Below are 21,165 nucleotides of genomic sequence, written 5' to 3'. Positions count from 1 at the left end.
TAGCAACAAACAGAAAATGATCAAATAAATATAGTTTTTGGTTTTTTTTAAACCCAAATCAACAAACAATAGTAAATATTTGCTGATTTATTCTTGACAGAAATTAAAGCACTGATGCAAAATACTAAGCTTTCTGAACATTTGTAAAATACATAAGAACAAGCAAACTAAATCAGAAAATATTACTAATTTGGCATGTTAAACTTGTAATATTTTACATGCAGAACACAATACAACATTTCATAGAACTCTATTACATTTCATGAGCAATAGGAATAATAGTCGGATCTTTTCAAAGATTAAAACTAGTATTTTTAAGGAATATCCAATTACAAGTTTCTCCAAATAAGATGACAAGTGTTTTGTTTTTTTTCTCTGTAGCATAAGAGTCAAATTCATAAAGTGAAAGTAATTTTAGTGAACTGAACTGAATCATTAGCTTTTCTACCTCAGAGAGTATCACCGTCCAGGCTCAGGCAGTCAAGCTGAGGACTGCTCCATCTAGTGGTGAATTATCAATCATCAGCTTTATTCTGTGGACATTCAGCTGCACTCGGCTCCTGCAACACTTTTTAAATCATTTTGAAGGAGATCTGGCGGTTGCCAGAGTCCCTCTGGCACATTTCCACAGGCTGGTTTTCACTGCTGTCGGAGGTGCTGATGAACCAGCCGCGGAACTTTACGGACTCGAAGGTGGTCTGACAGATTCCCTCGGTTTTCTTGTAGAAGAGGAACCGGTTCATGTTTCCATCGCTGCTGATATTCTTTAAAGCCTTCTCGTCACAGTTCTGACAGAGACAGATGAACAGAAAAATGTAATTTTATAGGTATGGAAGGACATTGCTGCCAGTGAAAAGGAAAAAATATAATCACGGTACATCAATACTGTGGGGTGCAAATTAAGGGTTAAAAAGTCTAGATTTTAACTTAGTATATCAAATTTATAATGTAAATAGGCAAAATCATGACTAAAAACTTTTAATTATGATTTAAAACTTCAAATTGTGACATTGAACTTGAAATTATGATTTAAAACTCAAAATGATGGCATCAAATTTTATCATATAACTAAAAATTATGGCTTAAAACTCAAACGTTTGGCATTAGATTTCAAATTATGACAAAACTAAGAATTATATAAAACTTAAAATTATGACAAAACTCATTTGGAAGATAAAGTCAAACTATTGAGATAAAATATCTATATTATGAAATAAAAACACAAAGTGTGGAAACTTCAAATTGAAAATATATATTTTAATTATAAGACAGAACCTCTGCTCTTTAAATTAAAAGTTAAGTTAAGAGATAAAAAGTCAGATTTTTAGATAAAAAAAAAATCAAAGTTTTACACAGTAAGTCAAAATAATGAGATGAAACTTTGAGATCATATTAAAAGTTAATGTGACTTACTGAGTAAAAATGACGTGGTAAAACCTCCATGTTTTTCATTATAAAGTCACAAAGTTTTGAGAGAAGTCAAATAAATAAAGTGAAAATTTTGGAATTTTATGTTATCCAATTATGAGATAATATGTCAAAAAAAATGTGTAGACTATCAAGGATTTTCTGTTTAAGTTAGTATAAGTTTCCCGGAATTTCTCGTCCATGTAATGTCATCTGAAGTGATGTAAATATATATATTTTTCTGTGCTCACCTTCAGAGTCAGCACAGCTTTATCTTCTTCCATGTCGCAGCACAGGTGCAAGTCGTTGGTGATGGACAGGAGAACAGTCAGACCGTCATCCGGAGAGACGCAGGTAGTGACGTACCTCGACATCTTGAAATTCACTGAAGTGAGGAAAACACGGAGAGAACATGACTGCATGGTTGTTTTGGTGTGTTGTATTCGGATCTTTTAATATATTACAACATTGTAAAAGTTCTTGTGGTCCTCGTACCTTTGTACTGGCAGTTTCCTCCTTGCAGAGTGATGGCCTGCAGTTTTAAAGTTCCCGGTTGCTCAACGACATGTCGCTGTAAATTATCGCAGAGTGTGCACTCCTTCACACTGTTGACGCGCTGGAAAACGGCTCTTGTCTTGCCGGTGGACGAGTTCCTCACCATCTTCACGATGGTTTCTGTGGACAACGGGAGGAATGCGTTACTGGGTTTCATGAAAAGGAAGCACTAAATAATAAGTATAGTAAGGTCATTTTTCTTGTAAAAGTTATGAAGCCTCGAGTTGGGAATTTGGCCGTCACCATCTTGCTAGTTCGGGGCGGTTTGGAGCAGGAAGTGACCATATTTGGACGAGCTGAGGGAGGAGCCAGCTGACTGACTGAATCTGACTGATTTGAGTGGAAACGTGACAGAAGTCGGTAAACACGCGTCTTTTTGAAGCTTATTTTCTAATTAATGACGTGATTATTTTCAGATGGACTGCCAGAAAATGTATCTGCAAGAGTGAATTTAATGAATGACATAAAGAAAACCTGTGGAGAAATGTTATTGAGAGAAGTTGAATTGGAGTCTATGGAACAGGAGGCTTTTTGGAGACAACCTCTAGTGGCACTCGGAGGTATTGCAGCTGCATCGGCCTCATTTTTTCCGACCTGAAGCTACATCCACTTTTATTCATAGTCTATGTGCTGCAAGGCGCATCTGGAAAAGTTACTGAACCCCCGCCGAGCAGGGAATTTTTGGAAATAAAATCTGCCAGGAACCTGAGGTAGATCGTAGTTCCTCTGGTGAAACCGCTGTTAGAGAAACCGACTTCAGAAAAACAACCCTCCAAATTTGAGACTTTCAGGCATTTATTTAAATAGTGTGTCTGTTTTTACCCACCGTCCACCATGTTGTCGATGATGGTGCTGCACACCTCATTAGCACGATGCTTGCAGCCGCAGTGACTCGCAGTCATTCTGTTCACGGCCAGCACCAGCCTCACGACGCTCTCCAATGTCCTCCTGTTGTAGGAAACCTCCAGATCCAGGCCCTCGTCGAGTGTGAAGGTCTCGCTCCAAACCTCCTGCTCCGGCTGGTTTTCTTCCATCTGCGTTATTTTCTGGCAAAAATATGATGCAACATAGGACACGTAACTTTAATTTGCTCGACCGGACGGTAAAAATACATGTATGTGAAGGGAATTCTGACTCGTAGCCTCCCTGAGGTAATGATTAGTCTTGCAATGTTCATTCATTGTCTTAAATACAGTCATGCATACAGACATTCACATCTTACAAATTAAATTACAGCGTCTTAGTGACAATAAATGTACATGTATAGAGAAAACTATTAGAATATGGGAGCAAAAAACTTACCTTCATATTACATTTGTTTTCCTCCAATTCAAGTGAGCTGAAATACAACAAAAAGATAAATATGACATATACTAATATTGTGAATTTACAGCGGAAAGGTTCAGAGAGGAGAATCAACCGAAGAGGGAACGTTTCTTCTGAAACTTCTCCGATTGGAGATAGAAATTGTTCAATTCTATTTTTATTGTGCTTTTTTTCTAAATTAGTTTTAACTCCACACAGCATTAGTAAGTTGTTGTTTTTCCTAATATAAGCCCTAAACACAGGATAAGTGTTAGAAGTTTCCATCTTTTTTTTTAAATTTATTTATTTATTTAAAAAAAAATTTTTTTACAAAGTGTCAAGAGTTAAATAGTGCGAGTAAAAACTACATGTTGAGTGTGAACTTTCTCTCAAAGATTTTTTTGCTAGCTAACCTGAGTTAACGTTGAGAAGAAAGCTTTTTAGTTCAAATCATTCTTGTTTATTAATGTTATAATTTAACTTTGTTGGTAATTTTGGTGTTAAAATATGTAGGGATTTTTTTTTTTTTATGTCAAATGTATGTGGTGAATTTACCCTTTGTATTACAGTGAGACTGTTTTCCCCTTAATGATTAGGAAGTAGTGAATGAAAGATTATATTTAAATGGACATCAATTTAGTGATACAATGCATTGTATCAGTGTAGACTTCATATTTTTGCTTTATAATTTGCTGTAAAGGAGAAGTGAAATGGGAAATGTTCTCGTTTCAGAGACAAAAATTCAGGATGCAACGCTGTGATCACGTTTTTTGGGGAACTCTGAACTCTGTTAGCTTGCCAAAAAAACAAAAACAAAAAAAAACCATAAAGCTTTTAACACTCAGAATGACCACCAAAAAAATAAATAAATAAATAAATCAAAAAAAAAATAAATCACATTTTTGTATTTGTAATTATGACAGTCGTGTCAGTGAAGGCAGCATTAAGCTTTTAAACTAAATACCAACAGGCTCTGAAATACTTTTTGTTGAACTTACCGGTCCAGAGCTTGAGAAAGGTCAAATTTGTCCATTGTCCTGATGGAAACTGCTGAATTGCAATCAAATGTAATTAAAATGATTCTTTCTCTGTCACTGATTTCACAGAGGCTTCCTCGTCGTGCAGGTAGACTGAAAATGTCACTCTTGAGCGTGCCTTTTTACAGCAGCTTCCACTTCCTGTTAAATGTTACACGTTTGTTTTCTCTCTCGATGACATCAGAAACCATGTCGGGTGTCAAATATCAAATATCGCTCAACACGGCCGATTATCACTCGGTTAAAAAAATGCTTTGATCGGCCCAAATACTGATCTTTAATATTGGCTTGGAAACATCCCTAAAAATATGGAGAAGTTATGACTGTTAACACCTAAAATATATACTTATATATTCTCAGATTACTATTAAATGTTTATAAATACTAAAAAGGGAGACCTTCAAGAAAGTAAATTCTTTGCTGTTTTCCAGTTTAGCATCTGTATCTGCAGATAAGCGTTCCCTACATGTAAGTGTTCAGTTTGTGCATCTTTTTAGACTTTTAGATTTTCAGAAATTTAGCCTCACATTTTTTTTTTTTTATCTGGGGAATTTTTGTGTCTCTGCCTCAACTTGAAATGAGTTCCTGTTGCCATGACGGGTTTTCCTTCAAACCCACATTTTAACATTTTGCTGAATGAGTGTGAAACCAATTTGACCAGAAATGTCAGACACCATTTGACCCAGAAATTTTTTTTCCCCCACCTACGGTAAGTGAATCAAAAAACCGTCACGTTTGCTTGTGAATAGCGCAGGTGCAAAAAGCCACAAATAACAAGATGATGTAATAAATCAAAGCAGCCAATTGAATGACAACACAAACATTTTAATCTTACTTTAAAACGCAGCTCTAAAAAAGTCAAAGCTGAGGAAATCCCAAGTTCAGATCATGAGACACTTGTGTTGTGCTGCTTCTAAAGCAGAGCCCATAGTGTCAAATGTCTTCACACACATTTGTGAATAATACTATGGTATGACTTTTTTTTGTCATATTTTGGATGACATGCTATAGTATGACTTTTTGTAATATTTTGGACGACATGCTATAGTATGACTTTTTGTAATATTTTGGACGACATGCTATATCATGACTTTTTCCTCATATTTTGGACAACATGCTATAGTATTACTTTTTTATGATATCTTGGACAACATGCTGTTATGTTTTTTTTTCATATTCTGGATGACATTACATTACATTTCATTTAGCTGACGCTTTTATCCAAAGCGACTTACAATAAGTGCATTTCAACCATGAGGGTACAAAACCCAGAACAACAAGAATCAAGAAAATACAATTTCTTCAAGAAAGCCAAACTACAAAGTGCTATCAGTAAGTGTCATTTTAAGTGTTACTAAAGTTCTCCTATTCAAGGTAAAGTCGGAAGAGGTGTGTTTTTAGTGTGCGGCGGAAGATGTACAGAGTTTCTGCTGTCCTGATGTCGGTGGGGAGCTCATTCCACCATTTAGGAGCCAGGACAGCAAACAGTCGTGATTTTGTAGCGTGTTTACCTCGCGATAGTAGGACTTTTTGTAATATTTTGGAAGACATGCTATAGTATGACTTTTTTATGATATTTTGTACAACACGGTTATGAGTTTTCTTCATATTTTGGGCGACATGCTATAGTATGACTTTTATGCATCTCTTTAGGGGGCGCTCTCGAGCCATTTGGCCGCGCCCATTTGCGACTCCACTAGAATACTACATTTCAAATCACTTTACGTAAGGAGAAGAACTACCAAGAACATTTTTACGAAATACAATATGGCTTTCGCACCTGTGCTCGGGCCCTAACAAGCCTACACGGTCATAAGAGCCTTTCTAACAACCTCATTATAATTTATAGAAGGAAGTTGTTGTTGAATACAAATGAAAGAGAGGCGATACTTTGTTCAACCATCACCACTTCCTGCCACAAGAAGGAAACATCAGCAGTCGGGCTCTTGTAACACAGATCAGTATATTGTGTGGTATGCTAATCTAGAATTACAATAAATGACATTTATAAAGTGTAATTTAACTTTTTACTTTAAAAAAATAAATGTCGGGTTTTCAATATGTCTATGGTGACTTCCTGTCTTTGAAATGACATAATTTCCCCTCATGTTTGTGTTGGTTAAAGTGGAGACATGGTGTCACGAATCTAAAAAAAATTTTCCGAGACTTTTCCATCATATTTTCCCCACTCATGTTCTTCAGAAATGACTTGAATATAAGCTCAGACACGGTACAAACAATATCAGACAGCTACAGTGTTGTCAAATAGCATTCAGGTGTTTAAGGTTGTTGTCATAACAGCAACACTATTCATATACTGTATGTGTGTGAAAACGTGACACTGTGGGCTCTGTGATACACTCATACTATACTATAGTAGGTTGTCCAAAATATGACAAAAAAGTCTCTACTATAGCATGTCGTCCAAAATGTGATAAAAGTCATACTATATTTAGCATGTCGTCCAAAATGTGATAAAAAAAAAGTCATACTATAGTCAGATCAGTATGGTCAGTGTGGTATGCTAATCTAGAATTACAATAAATGACATTTATAAAGTGTAATTTAACTTTTTACTTTAAAAAAATAAATGTCGGGTTTTCAATATGTCTATGGTGACTTCCTGTCTTTGAAATGACATAATTTCCCCTCATGTTTGTGTTGGTTAAAGTGGAGACATGGTGTCACGAATCCAAAAAAAAGCCACACTGCAAATTTTTCGAGACTTTTCCATCATATTTTCACCACTCATGTTCTTCAGAAATGACTTGAATATAAGCTCAGACACTGTACAAACAATATCAGACAGCTACAGTGTTGTCAAATAGCATTCAGGTGTGTTTAAGGTTGTTATCATAACAGCAACACTATTCATATACTGTATGTGTGTGAAAACGTGACACTGTGGGCTCTGTGATACACTCATACTATGCTATAGTAGGTTGTCCAAAATATGACAAAAAAAGTCTCTACTATAGCATGTCGTCCAAAATGTGATAAAAAAGTCATACTATATTTAGCATGTCGTCCAAAATGTGATAAAAAAGTCATACTATAGCATGTCGTCCAAAATATGATGAAAAAAAGTCATACCATAACATGTCCAAAATGTGATAAAAAAGTCTCTACTATAGCATGTCGTCCAAAATATGATGAAAAAAAGTCAGATCAGTATGGTCAGTGTGGTATGCTAATCTAGAATTACAATAAATGACATTTATAAAGTGTAATTTAACTTTTTACTTTAAAAAATAAATGTCGGGTTTTCAATATGTCTATGGTGACTTCCTGTCTTTGAAATGACATAATTTCCCCTCATGTTTGTGTTGGTTAAAGTGGAGACATGGTGTCACGAATCTAAAAAAAAAGCCACACTGCAAATTTTTCGAGACTTTTCCATCATATTTTCCCCACTCATGTTCTTCAGAAATGACTTGAATATAAGCTCAGACACTGTACAAACAATATCAGACAGCTACAGTGTTGTCAAATAGCATTCAGGTGTGTTTAAGGTTGTTATCATAACAGCAACACTATTCATATACTGTATGTGTGTGAAAACGTGACACTGTGGGCTCTGTGATACTCATACTATACTATAGTAGGTTGTCCAAAATATGACAAAAAAGTCTCTACTATAGCATGTCGTCCAAAATGTGAAAAAAAAAGTCATACTATATATAGCATGTCGTCTGAAATATGATAAAAAAAATCATACTATAGCATGTCATCCAAAATATGATAAAAAAAAAAAAAAGTCATACTATATATAGCATGTCGTCCAAAATGTGAAAAAAAAGTCATATAGCATGTCGTCCAAAATATGATAAAAAAAGTCATACTATAGCATGTCGTCTGAAATATGATGAAAAAAAGTCATACTATAGCATGTCATCCAAAATATGATTAAAAAGTCATACTATATCATGCTGTAAAAAATTTCGTAGTACTGTATAGTTTTTCTAAGTGTAGTATTACATTACATTTAATTTCATTTAGCTGACGCTTTTATCCAAAGCGACTTACAATAAGTGCATTTCAACCATGAGGGTACAAAACCCAGAACTACAAGAATCAAGAAAATGTATGTCACAAAAATATCATACAATAGTCCACCCATCCTTTTCATCCGGGCAACAGGTTGAGCAAGTTTAGACTTCCTTCTCCCCGTCAACATTTTCCACCTCATCCTGGGGGATCCCGTTGCGTTCCCAGGCCAGATGCGCTATATGACAATTCACAGTATACAATAGGATGTCGTAAAACTTTCATTGTATCGTATGTCATCAGTATTTCGTTAGCATAGTAGGTTATAAAAATGTCACGGAAATAAACTGTGTTTAAAGCAGTTGAAACGAGTCAATTATCTTGCTCAGTGAAAAATATCCACATGAAGTAAATGTCTTTGTGTAAATAGAAAAGGCAAACACAAATATCATTTAGAACAGGATTGAGTTTATTTTCTAAGAAATTTTTGAAATTGTTAAATACAATGGACTCTCAATGCACCCAAAACTGGCAGCATTCCGGGAAAAACTAAAAGAAAACAGAGTTTCTATACAAATGTAACTTGGACAGAAAGAGGAATTGATTAATCAGTTCAGTTCTCAGTAACTCTCGTGGCGACAGTGCTGTTGTACCTGAAAACTGAGACTTTTTACCTATAAACTACATCCTCATATTATACTCTAAGCAGTCATATATTAATACACAATTCTCCACATCATCATCACCACCCCTCCCCTCCCCCCCCCAAAAAAAACACATCTCAAATCAGTTTAAGTAGCACAAAGTCATGATTATCTTTGTACATTCATTCTCTTGATACCAATAGAAATAAACGCATTACAAGAAAAATATAAGTAAAACTGCAGAAAAATATTTACTCCGAATCACAGTCAAAAAAAACAAACAAAAAAAAAAAAATTCTCCTGGAATATGGCGATTTGGTCGAGTGATAACACTGAATAAATCAAACACTCATGGAATCAAAATACAAAAGAGGCAAATGGCGCCAATGTAACACGGTTGATACAGAGCCGAATCCTAAACGACCTCGCTAAATTAAAGGATAAGTAAAACTTGAATTCTTGCACAGAACAAGTGCATTATTTTATCTCCTACTTTTTTCTTTACAGAGTCGTCACATGAAGTCGTATTTCATAGAGTGAACGATAGCGTTACTTTTCCAACCAACATATGACGCGAGTATTTCATTGAGATCGACCTGAAGCAATCCAAAGCTTTCCATTAACACACCAGGCTTTTTTTTATCCAGTCCTTTTTCCTACTTATTATTATTATTATTATTATTATTATATTAGTTTCAGGGGGGGAGGGGCACTGAGGTTGTTTAAGAGGCCATTTCTGACATATTCCACATGTTTACAAACATGCAACAGTGACTGACAGATGCTTAAAATGCACGTTAGCATATCAACAGACAACATGGGTTACGGAGTGAAGACTGGAGGCTCGCCTTGCCGACATGTAGTGAAGAAACGTTTGCATGTTCCACTCGCGCAAACGCACGCAGTCATAGACGAAACAGACATGCGTGAACGGGAATGTAAATATGACGCGGGGCAACAACTGAAAGCTGTTCAACGACATGAAATCTGACTTCCAGTTGAAATCACATAGTTTGAGATCAGAGCGCCCCCTGCTGGACCTCAGATTTATTTCTGTGTTGCGTGCTTGATGTGAACTTAGGTTAAGGTTTTGCTTAAATCAGGTTTTCGAGAACATTTTTAAGTAAAAGAAAAAAAAAAAAGAAACGCTGCTGGAATGAAAGATGCTGAGTCAGCCAAATGCCAAAGAGTGTAATTTTACCCCAGAATTCATGGCAAATCTATTCAGCTTCAATAACGGGACTTCTATCTGAAGTTGAACTGGTTTGCGGGATCTCAAGTAAAAAGTTGTTTTTCATTTTCTAACGTACAGCTTACACCAACAAAAGTTAAAGACTTTAGTTTTTGTTTTTTTTTGGGCCGCAAACGTCTGTGTGTGACGACAAAGTTGCACGAAGGTATAAAAATCTGGACGTACCTCATCTCGCAAAATGGCTAAATACTTTTTCCCCAGTGCACAAATTTAAATGTGCAAATCTGCCAACTTAAATGTTTTTTTTTTGTTTCAAACGGACGGATGCCTCAGCACACGTGCGCACACGCACACACACACACGCACACGCACACACACACACACACACACACACACACACACACAGCTTTGGCACCCAGACAGGCAAGAGTGAGGAATGACAATGCAACGAGTTTAGTACAGAAGGCTAAACCTGGAAGAGGCACCGCCAGATGAAAATAAAAATGTATTTATATACAGTGGCGAGAAACAGGAAGTCAAAAATTTTCAATTTGTCTTTAAGTTACTGTTAAGAACAAACTATTTACACTAAAAACCAAAACACAAATTGGTTCATTGTTTCTGTCCAAAATAAATGCATCATATATATATATATATTTTTTTTTTAGAAAACTAAGTGAAATTTCAACGGTTTTATTCCACAAAAACATGACATGCCCTAACCGTTTGTTGTGTTATTAGCTTCCTCACACCGTGTTTGTGTTTACTTGCAGCTCTGATGAAGACGACGCCTCGTTTTAGGATGAAGACTTTTTTTTTTTTCTTTTTTTTTTAAAGGTTTCTCCTTCCTGTTTCTGGTCACGCTATATTTAAATTTATATACATACACAAATATATTCCTAAGTGTATAAAACAACATATAATAATCATCGCAGTGGAAAAAGCACAATAAAGAATGGAGATGAGCAGCGGATCTACGTAACAGATAAAATTACTCTCACTCCAGTCTTGTCCAAAAACTACGTTCCAGCCATAGATGATTCATCAATAAAAACAAAACAACAACAACAACAAAAAAAATCTCTACTTATTTGGAGCAAGGTTTTTGTTTTATTTTAACCACGGGCGGACAGAACCGCACTACCCATGAGCCTCCTCTTCTGTGGAGCTCTCCTGGGCTCTGCTGTCACCTGTGGGAACCCCGACCAATGAGAGGAGAGCTAAGGTGAGTGAGGGGTGATGTCATCACACTGGGACAAACACACAGATGATGGAAAGGGGGCGGGCGTACGGAGAGACATTAAAAGATGGCACGAGAGAGAGAGAGAGAGAGAGAGAGAGCGAGAGAGCGACGAAGAAGAGCCGGAGTTTAAGGAGTAGAAGAAGAAGCCGCTCTTTATGCAGCGAGCCGAAATGAAGGCAAAACTTTCGCCTCATTTGAAATCGTTTGATTGTCTTTGTGCCATCGTTTGTGTCTTTTTCTTTTTGTGCGTTACTGACGGTGACGTCACGTGTCCTCCGAGGTCTTCTGCACGAACTGCAGCGAGGAGTAGCGACGTATTAACTGACGCACTATTTCATAGTTTTGTCAAAGCTACAGGTGAGCCTTTTGTTTTAAGCAAATTGCTGAGCAGTCGGACTTGAAATCAAACGTTTTGAGCGATTTGTGTAAAAGAGAAGTTTTTGTTGTTGGGGTTTTTTTCGTATTTAAAGCTGCAGGGAGCTGCAGTGACGCCGTTTTGCGCGACTCTTCGCTTCTTTGCAGCGCGGCGGCGACGCACACGGAGCGGCAGGAGGCGGCGACCTTCGCGAGGAGGTGTTCCGGGGCGTCGTCCCTCGATCGGCATCCAGCGCCCGAGCTCCGCGCGTCGGCGTGACCGCCGGCACGTGAGCGTTTGTGATTCCGGCGCCGACTTGAAGCCGGAGCAGAGAGACGTCGAGATTTTTGGGAGAACAGGAAGAAGTCGCGGGGAGGCAAATCCTGTGAGGAGCTACGGTTGTGCTGTTGAGGTTGAGAAACTCGCCCGTTTTCGACGCGCTGCGCATTTCACTTCCTGTCCCTTTTGTATGATTGCTGGCCCCCCTGATTAGTTTCACCTGTCCCTCGTTGTCCTTCCCTCCCCCCCCCCCCTGCTGTATTTAGTCTGTGTGCTCTTCTTCTTCTTCTTCCCTCTTTGTCAGTTTGTTTCAGTTACCTGTCCGTTACTGCGTATTTAGAAACCCAGAGAAACTCACTTGATTTGTCTCCCTGCGACTCGTTTCTGTTCCCCCCCACAAAAATTTTTACCCAAAATCTGATGCAACGGACGAGACTGTGATCTTCGGGCCCTCAGGTTGAGCTGCTTTAAAAACAGCCATGATTCTGCGGTGGAAATCACTGCGTGGGCTCAGGAACACTCGGCTGTAAGAGGCAGTGTTGACGATTTCTCTCTCCCCCCCCCCTAAAATCTTGATGTTTCTCTGCTCCGGTTTTCAGATCCGCGGTGAAATCGCAAACGTTCACGTACCGGCGGTCGCGTTAACGTGCGGAACTCAGCTGCCGACGTCGATCGAGAGACGACACCCGGAACACTTCCTCGCGAAGGGCGTCGCTTCCTGCTGCTCCGTGCGCGTCGCTGAGCCGCACTTCGTTCGTACGCGACAGTCTCGGAAACCTTTTGATCGCACTTCGTACACCAGGTTGAAATAAACCGGAATTATCCTTTTAAAATATCTGGTTTTTGAAAGCTGCGGTCCTCCGACACGGCCACCAGAGGACACCGTTCGTCACCTTCCGACACAAAAGAGTAAAGCGAGAGGATTTCAGGTAAAAGCAGGAAGGAGGATGAAGAAACAGAAGCGCACATGCACGCCTGCGCGTCGTAAAGAAACGGCGAGTCGCGAGTGTGAATGACGCCCTCTCGGAAAACAGTCCAGGAGCGGGACATTATTCCTGCGTCAGTGTGCGAGTGTGCTGTATGTACAGGCTGCTTTGTTTCATTTACCTCATGCAAAAAACAACAACAACAACAAAAAAAAACAACCACTAACAGTAGTTCTCGATGGTATCAAAGAATGAAAAGTTTACAGGAAACTCTGGACGGGCCAGAGGAGAGAGGAAGACACGGAGGCACGCAAGGAGGGAAAAGAAAGAGAAAGAGAAAATTAATTTCAGCTGAAGCCAAACAGGAACGGCACATTCCTAAAAAAAAAAAAACCCCACAAAGTTAGTTCCTGAGGTTCGGCGGGGCAGCAGACCTGGGGCGCGTCGGCCGGCGTTTTCGGGAGAAAACCTACCTTGGGTGGTGTTTCTGTCGTTGAGCAGCTTGGTCTGACTGTTGGGCAGGATCTTGATCTCGGGAGGATCTGGACTCTGGCCGACGCGCGATGCCATGAGAGCGTTCAGATACTGCAGACGTGTCACCTGCAACGCGCACACACTAAACTGTTAATAAACGACTTATGGCCATTGTTTATTTATTTGCAGTTTTTAAATCGGTCTTTTTTTTCTTTTTCTTTTTTTAATACGATTTTATTAGAAAAGTATAATTTCTCAGGAACTGGAAAAACAATAACGAGTACAGCTCCCCCCGGCTGTGATTAATCTTGTTTAATCTAATATGGTTAACTTGCCTCAAAGTCACACAGTTTAATGCAATTAATTACCGACACATTTATTAAAGTTATATATCGTCAACAGGGTTAAAAAGATGAAAAGTAACAAAACTATAAATCGCATTTTAATTTACGATTCATTTATTAAACTACCTTCTTGGTACAAATGAGCTGAATTAAAGAACATGTTTTGTTTATATGAAAATAAAAAAAAAAATTTAAATTCTGCACCCTTTCGATTTTTAAATTTAAATCTATATGTACACATTCTCAACTTCACTGTTTCTGTAGTTACTTTTTTCAGCAGATAAGTTCAAATTTGTTTTACGGTTTCCATTTTTAGCAGCTCATTCATTTTTAAAGCTCTTTGAATTTCACTAACCTGTTTCAATACAAATTTTATTGTTTGAATGAGTGTGTGTCTTTATGGATGTGACAGCTATCAGGGTGTAAACACACACACACACACACACACACACACACACACACACACACACACACACACACACACACACACACACACACACACACCCGTATGAGCTGCAGGTCAGTGAGAGCTCGGACGGTGTAGTCGGGACAATAACTGGACGGGCTGGTGGCTCCTGCTGACTCGAATGGATCCCTGGGAGAGTGACGCTGGGTCGACACCGGAGACTGATGCACTGAAATCATACCAAAAAAAAAATCAATACTTTTATTAATCGTATACGCAAGATTAGAGCTGAGATGAGTAGTTCATTAATCTAACAACTGACAGGAAATCAATTTGCAGCTAGTCGGATGATCGAGTGATTTTTTTTTTTTTTTTTGTGCTCATTTACAAAAACAAACAATATTTGCCGTTCACTGTTATTCCACAGACACAACACGTAATCAAAAACTAATCTGCAATTTACTGCACGACAAGGACAAACCTAAATTTGACCTCGTTATTTCTTCTGCGGCCCGACCGATGCGGATATCAATATTTGAAGGATTAAAATACAGTCGTTAAAAAGCCAAGTGTCGGTGTTTGTAAAATCTGTTTTTTTTGGGTGGATTTAAAACGTCAGCCCCTTCACACCTCGCCGTTTGTGACCTCACCTGAAGAGGGCAGCGTCAGAGCCGACACGCCGTAGTACGTGAACGCACCGTTTTCGAATTTCAGCCCCTCTTTCCCGATCTCCACCTCCACGCGGCCCTGGCAACAAACAAACAAACTCCTTTCCTGTACCCGTAATGAGCACATGTGCACGGTATGACAACCGCCGATATTCATACGTCGCGACCCCGCCGCAGCCGCGGTCCGTGTCCCCTACCTGCAGCAGCAGGATGAAGTAGTCCACCGGGTGGTTGCGGGTGTACAGATAATGATCCGGACTCAGCCGGTTGCTGGGATCAAAGTGGACTTCCTGGTTGACGCTGGGGTGACGGAGCAGGTGGAACAGGACCTTCTCGGAGACGCGTGCCGGGCTGAAGTGCTCCACTTCTACGGGGGTCAAAGGTAAAGAGACACAGCATACGGTCAACTCGAGTGTCTGTGCAGGAAACTATACTCATTTACTCAAGTACAGAAGCGTTTAAAAAGGTACTTCACCGGGGTATTTTTTTTCTTTCTTACTCCACCATGTTTATTTTACAGCTTTAGTTACTTTACAAAATAAAGTTGTACATTAAACAACCTGACGGTGTTCAAAAGTAAATGGTAAATGGTCTGTACTTGTATAGCGCTTTATCACCTTTTGGTCTCAAAGCGCTTTAACATGGTTTTTCCCATTCACCCACTAATGAGACAGATCGCCATGCAGGGTGCTGCCATCAGGAACACATTCAGGGTTCAGTTGTCTTGCTCAGGGACACTTAGGCATGTGGACAGGAGGAGCTGGGGATCGAACCACCAACCTTCCGATTAGTGTGCAACCCACTCTACCGTCTGAGCCACAGCCACAGTAGAGCCGAAACAATCAATTTGTCTAAATAAGCTCCTTTTCCACCAAACCTGTGGCTTCTTTTGACCAAAAGTGCTCGACAGCAACACAATCATTACATGTGCTGCATTAAACTGTGACTATTCATGTGTGAGGTCAAAAAAAAACCACACACACACACACACACACATACATATATATATATATATATACACACACACACACACACACATATATATATATATACACACACACACACACACACACACACACACACACACACACACACACACATACATATATATATATATATATACACACACACACACACACACACACACACACACACACACACACACACACACACACACACACCTCTGGACAGGAAACGGTGGGTGGCCAGCAGGAGCTGCGGGGACGTGCGGATCTTGGGTTCTCCTTCGTGGGGCTTGAAGAGAGAAAACTCCTCGTGGATGCTGCGGGGCTCCAGAGGAATCTCCAGCTGAGCGAGGGGCCGCTTCACCTTCCTGTCCACTGCGGGAGGAGACGAGACGGGAGGTAAAGAAAGACGTCAGACCAGACGCCGAAGCAGCTGACGCGCTAACGGGACGCTCACGGTAGCCGTCGGACTCGTCCAGGATCTCCGACTTGATGATCTCCTCGATGACGTCCTCCAAGGTGACCAGTCCCAGCACCTCGTAGAAGGGATCGCCCTCCCCCTCGTTGTTCACCTTCTGGACGATCGCCATGTGAGAGTTGCCTGGCGGAACGGGACAGGTCAAAGGTCAAAAGGGTTATTTCAAAGAGATCCTTTCTCTTTTAAGGGTCAGTTCAGTATTGAATGCAAGAGGCCTGGTTTGTCGACATTTCAGGTTTTCAAACTATTTTATAGACATGAATGGAGACAAACTGAGTCATAACTCAACACAGTGGTGATACACATTTTTTTGTATTTAATACAGGCATGTTCTCCTGCGTTTATTTTGAGTTAAGAGTTCATAAATCTCTTTCGAAATCGTAGAAAAAAAAAAGCCCTTCTTATCAATGCAGAACTTGCCTGAGAAACTTCAAGTTTTTAGTTTAAGTCAGTATCAAAACTGATAGTTGTCGCTTCTTTTATTGTTGCGCTGCATAAAATAACTGCTCAGAGACAATTTGGCTTATTCTTAATGACAACTTACCAAAATGTGGACAAATACAGGCTAAAAAAGATAAAGTTAAAGTGGCCTCGAGTTCGGCATTTCCATCGTCACCGTCTTGCTATTTTGGAGCCCGACGTGACCATATTTGGACGAGCTGGGGAGGGAACCCGAGGACACTATGCCCCGCCCACCTAAACCCAGCTCCACGACAGGGCTGTCAATCAAACAGATAAGCCACCCCTATAACAAAAAAGCTTTTTGAGACCTAATATCTAATGAATGATGGAAATATTTTCAGAACGGCCGACAGAAAACCAACATCCAGCTCACCTTTCTTGAATTCCTCCAGCATGGCGTCCAGTTTGGTGTCGTTGAAGACGAAGTGCAGCGGGTGGTTGTAGAACTTGGTGATGGTTGTCATGGGGGTGCAGTCGTCCGGGTCCACCAGAGCCAAGTCCTTTACGTACAGGATCTCCACGATGTTGGACCTGCAGGACACCAAACAAACACACACACACACACACACACACACACACACACACACACACACGTCGATGACGGTTATCAAAATAAACACGAGCTCTGAAACAACTTTCTGCTCATTAACTGGTCAAATTTGGAGAGAAAACAAAAGGAAAACCTAAAAAAGAAAATATAATTTATTTACAAAAATGATAAATTCACTATGCAGTAATTTACATTTCTTGTTTTTCCTATTGATTGTTTTGATATACAGCAACTATAACGAGTAATTAGCAACAAACAAACAACAAAAAAAAGAAGCTGACACCAGCAACTACAAATAGTTTGTATCCACCTGAATGGAAAACATGTTTTCACTCACTGTTGTTTCAATAAAAAAAAAAGACTTCCAGTGAAAATATGTTTTGCAGATTTGTAAATATGAAGTTTTAAATTTGATCGAAGTGGCTTTAAAAACTCGAATTTGACTTCGAGATGTCCTGTTTACTGATTCAGATAAATGCGAAGCCACGCGAGGGCCGAGTCGCCGCTCCCACCTCTCCTCCTCGTAGATGGGAACCCGGGTGTAGCCGCTCTGCATGATCTCGGACATGGTGGAGAAGTCGAGGACGGCCGAGCTGGGCAGCATGAAGCAGTCCTTCAGAGGCGTCAGGATGTCCTCCACCGTCTTGCTGCGCAGCGACCCGCGGCTGAACTCCTCCTTCACAAACTCACTGCACACGACACGGACCGGAGGCACCGAGTCACATCTCAACAGTCTCACGCTTTCAGGGACGAGTCAGAGTCACGTCTAGACTATTCTGGATTACGTCAGAGTCAAGTCTCACGTATTTGAACTAAATTCGAGTCGCATCTTTAAACCTAGTCTGAGTCGAGTCTTTTTTGGACCAAGTCTGAAGTCTTTAGAGGACGAGTCTAAAGAGGTTTGGCCAAGTCAAGTCTTCTGCATCAAGTCTAAGTCATGTGTTTGAGCCAAGTTCAAGTCTAGTCTCAACTCTTCTGGACCGAGTCAAGGTTTTTGGGGCAGGTTCGAGTCAAGTCTGAAGTCTTCAGAGGACAAGTCAAAGTCAAATCTCAAGATATTTGGACCAAGTCAAAGTCAAATCTTTTGGACCAAGTCCGAGTCAAGTCTCAATTCTTCTGGACCAAGTACAAGTCAAATGTCAAAAAAGTGTCAATGTCAGTCATGTCTTTGAACCAAGTCCTAGTCACATCCTTGAACTAGGTTTGAGTCACACTCGTTCAAGTCCAAGTCAAGCCTGTTAGACCAAGTTCAAATCACATCCTTAGAACCAAGTCCAGTTAAGTCTCCAAAAAGTCTCAAGTCTTCTGGACCATGTTTGAGTTATGTCTTTGGACCAAGTCCAAGTCACGTCCTTGAAGCAATGCGGAGTAGGTAGGTAGGTAGGTAGGTACTTTATTAATCCCCGAGGGGAAATTTTTTCGCTACAGCAGCATACAGAAGCATGTCTTTAGATGGCTAGTCCGGGTCAAGTCTCACATCTTTTGGACAAAGTGAGTCAAGTCATGGAAACAAGTCCAAGTCAAGTCTAAAGACATTTGGACCAAGTCCAAGTCATTTCCTTAAACCAAGACTGAGTCATGTTTCTAGATTGGTAGTCCAGGTCAAGTCTCAGGTCTTTTGGACGAAGTGAGACAAGTCATAGAACAAGTCTCAAAGTCATTAGACGACTAGTCCGCATCACGTTGCTGTTTCTTTGGACCTGGTCCGAGTAAAGTCTAAAGTTTTTATGGGACAAATCCGAGTAACGTCTCAACTCTTTAGAAGGTAAGTCAGAGGCAAATCTCAAGACCTGGTCCAAGTCGTGTCTCGAGTATTAGTCCAAATCATGTGTCACAGTTTTAGTGGGCGAGTCCAAGTCAAGTTTTCCCTCCATTAATGTTCAGTAGTCGAGGTCAACGTCACACTGAACTTCTGTTAATGTAAACGTGGTGTTAAAAGTCAGGATTTAAGTGTCAATCAAAGAATCTGAATGTTTCAATCATTTTAATAAAAACATTAAACATAGAGGAGCAGCTGATAAAAAAAAAAAGCCTCGTGATGATTTTCTGACCATTACGTTGTTGTGTTTCAGTCCATCAGTGAGATCTAAAACCAGGACCGGTTCTGATCCCGAATCTCACATTTCATAATTAGACAGTGAGGAGGATGAAGGATCAGCTTGAAACAACATTTTGATATTTATTTTTGGAGTTTTTCCTGACTCATGATGTAATTAATAAACAATTGACCAGCTCAGCTTACTCCCTACCTGTACGGGTCGTTGACGCTCGTGCGGATCATCTCCATGGCCCTCTCCCTGATCCCGCAGGTGCTGATGTCCCTCCTCAGCCCCAGGTCCAGGATCAGCCCCAGGGGGCAGGACAGGGGGAAGGTGAGCACCATGCAGACCTGGGCCAGCCAGGTCAGAGCCGGCGCCAGCTGGAAGCCGTAACCGGAGCACAGGATGTGAGGAGCCAGCTCGGCCAGGAGGAAGATGAGGATGCCGCTGGTGAACACGGCGGAGAGGATGGAGCCCAGCGCCCGGTACAGGAGGACCCCCAGGGCCGAGTGTCCCACCACACACAGGAACAGCAGAGAGCAGGTCTGGAGGGAAGACAGACATTAAGGTAAACACATCCTCACCTGTAACCCCCCCCCTCCCCCCACACACACACATACCCCTCCACCAGGTGAGAAACTCACCAGGAAGTTCCCCCTCCTCCTGATTGGCTCCAGACGCTTGGCGGCTCGTTTCTCCTCCTCGGAACCGCAGCTGTGGAGGACGTAGAGCTCCACGGGGTCCAGCCACAGCAGGCTCAGGTTCACCGTCCTCAGCAGCCCGCACACCAGCAGCAGCAGCACTATGAGCACGGCCAGACCCCACGACGGGATGTAGTCCGCGGGCAGACCCCTGTCGGTATTCACCCGCAGCTTGTCCGGGCCCACAGAAGCCCATTTCTCTCCGATCGACACGCACAGGTGGTGGAGCCTCTGCGCGCTGCCAGCGGCTCCTGCTGAGACGCTCCCCCGCTGCACCTCCACCGTCAGCAGCCCGCTGGTCCGCTCATCCGGGACGACCTCGCCGACCGCCTGGAAAGCGGACTCCTTGCGGTTAGACTCCCGTTCGCACGGGTCAGGCGCGTCGCCGACCGCCCCCGCCGCTCCGCCAGCCGCCCCTGCGAACGCCACCAACGGCCAGCTTCCATTCAGAACAGCCCCGAAGAGACGGAGCTTGAACGTGGCTCCTTCTGGCGCCGAGATGATGCGATCCTTCATGCACACCAGACCCGCCGGGTCTTCCAGTCGCAGCCCCAGAACCTGCGGAGCTTCCCGGCTGCAGGCGCCGTATCCGATCCCGCAGAACAACAATATCATCAACAGGAACCGTAGACCTGCCAGGCTGGCCACCATATTGGAATTGGTCAGCCTGGCTATGCGCGGATCATGTGACTCGAGCCCCGCAGCGGCCCCGCCCACCGGGGGGGGGGGGAAGGGGGGAAGGGGGGGAGGTGAGGTGAGGCAGCCAAACAAAACGAACACTGCAACTGAGCGGTGCGGCAGCCATTTTGGTTCAACTGACGCAGGACGCCCACGAGCGTCGGGACTACCGGACATTGTGGGTCTGGATTCTGGATGTTTTCGTTGTTACTGCTCCGCCTTTTCTTTCTAAAGCAGCGAGTTGGAGTCCGTGTGAGTTCAAAGACACGACAAAACAGGCGGCAGCTCAGAAATTCACTAAAATAATATTTTTTTTTTTTAGTGCTGGACGGACTGGTGATCATCATATAAATTCAGTTTTACAAGTCTGTGTGAAAAACATCTCACCTAAGTGCAAAAAAAAAAAAAAAGTCATTTTAAATTAGAGAAAGATTAACATCAGTCACCAAGAATCCACGTCAGTGGAGTTG

The 21,165-nt window shown here is 41.3% G+C and overlaps 2 protein-coding genes across 3 annotated transcripts; both read right to left on the bottom strand.

Annotated features, from left to right (window-relative positions):
* Window positions 1-251: 251 nt before the first annotated feature.
* il1b (interleukin 1, beta) lies at window positions 252-4,378 on the bottom strand. The gene is made up of 6 exons (XM_069159788.1): window positions 4,266-4,378; window positions 3,265-3,301; window positions 2,789-3,008; window positions 1,903-2,082; window positions 1,659-1,792; window positions 252-788 (listed from the first exon to the last, which is right to left on the bottom strand). Exons 1-6 carry the CDS (start codon window positions 4,298-4,300, stop codon window positions 573-575), a joined length of 822 nt encoding a protein of 273 aa, XP_069015889.1. The 5' UTR covers window positions 4,301-4,378; the 3' UTR covers window positions 252-572.
* Window positions 4,379-8,737: 4,359 nt separating this feature from the next.
* Window positions 8,738-20,672, bottom strand: LOC138208341 (metal transporter CNNM3). 2 transcript variants are annotated; one of them, XM_069166169.1, is made up of 12 exons: window positions 19,961-20,672; window positions 19,527-19,861; window positions 17,790-17,966; window positions 17,101-17,258; window positions 16,245-16,388; window positions 16,004-16,162; window positions 15,020-15,189; window positions 14,805-14,901; window positions 14,253-14,383; window positions 13,404-13,530; window positions 13,158-13,202; window positions 8,738-11,317 (listed from the first exon to the last, which is right to left on the bottom strand). In XM_069166169.1, exons 1-12 carry the CDS (start codon window positions 20,666-20,668, stop codon window positions 11,268-11,270), a joined length of 2,301 nt encoding a protein of 766 aa, XP_069022270.1. In that variant the 5' UTR covers window positions 20,669-20,672; the 3' UTR covers window positions 8,738-11,267. The 2 variants fall into 2 exon arrangements, with proteins under 2 accessions (XP_069022270.1, XP_069022278.1); XM_069166177.1 differs by lacking the exon at window positions 13,158-13,202.
* Between the last annotated feature and the right edge of the window lie 493 nt (window positions 20,673-21,165).

The sequence above is a fragment of the Embiotoca jacksoni genome, unplaced genomic scaffold, assembly GCF_022577435.1.
Source record: "Embiotoca jacksoni isolate LCO1_2020_lvr unplaced genomic scaffold, fEmbJac1.0.p SCAF_10, whole genome shotgun sequence".
NCBI lineage: Eukaryota > Metazoa > Chordata > Actinopteri > Embiotocidae > Embiotoca > Embiotoca jacksoni.
The sequence above is the reverse complement of the archived record's forward strand: the minus strand, read 5'-3'. Positions and strand labels throughout refer to the sequence as shown.

Coding starts and splice junctions, on each gene's coding strand:
- il1b (XM_069159788.1), bottom strand. CDS start 4,300: ATGGACAAATTTGACCTTTCTCAAGCTCTGGACCG. Junction 3,302..4,265: donor CTTTCTCAAGCTCTGGACCG/GTAAGTTCAACA, acceptor GTTGTATTTCAG/CTCACTTGAATTGGAGGAAA. Junction 1,793..1,902: donor AGGAAACTGCCAGTACAAAG/GTACGAGGACCA, acceptor TCCTCACTTCAG/TGAATTTCAAGATGTCGAGG.
- LOC138208341 (XM_069166169.1), bottom strand. CDS start 20,668: ATGGTGGCCAGCCTGGCAGGTCTACGGTTCCTGTTGATGATATTGTTG. Junction 16,389..17,100: donor GCTGGAGGAATTCAAGAAAG/GTGAGCTGGATG, acceptor CCGTTCCGCCAG/GCAACTCTCACATGGCGATC. Junction 16,163..16,244: donor GGACGAGTCCGACGGCTACC/GTGAGCGTCCCG, acceptor CTCCTCCCGCAG/TGGACAGGAAGGTGAAGCGG.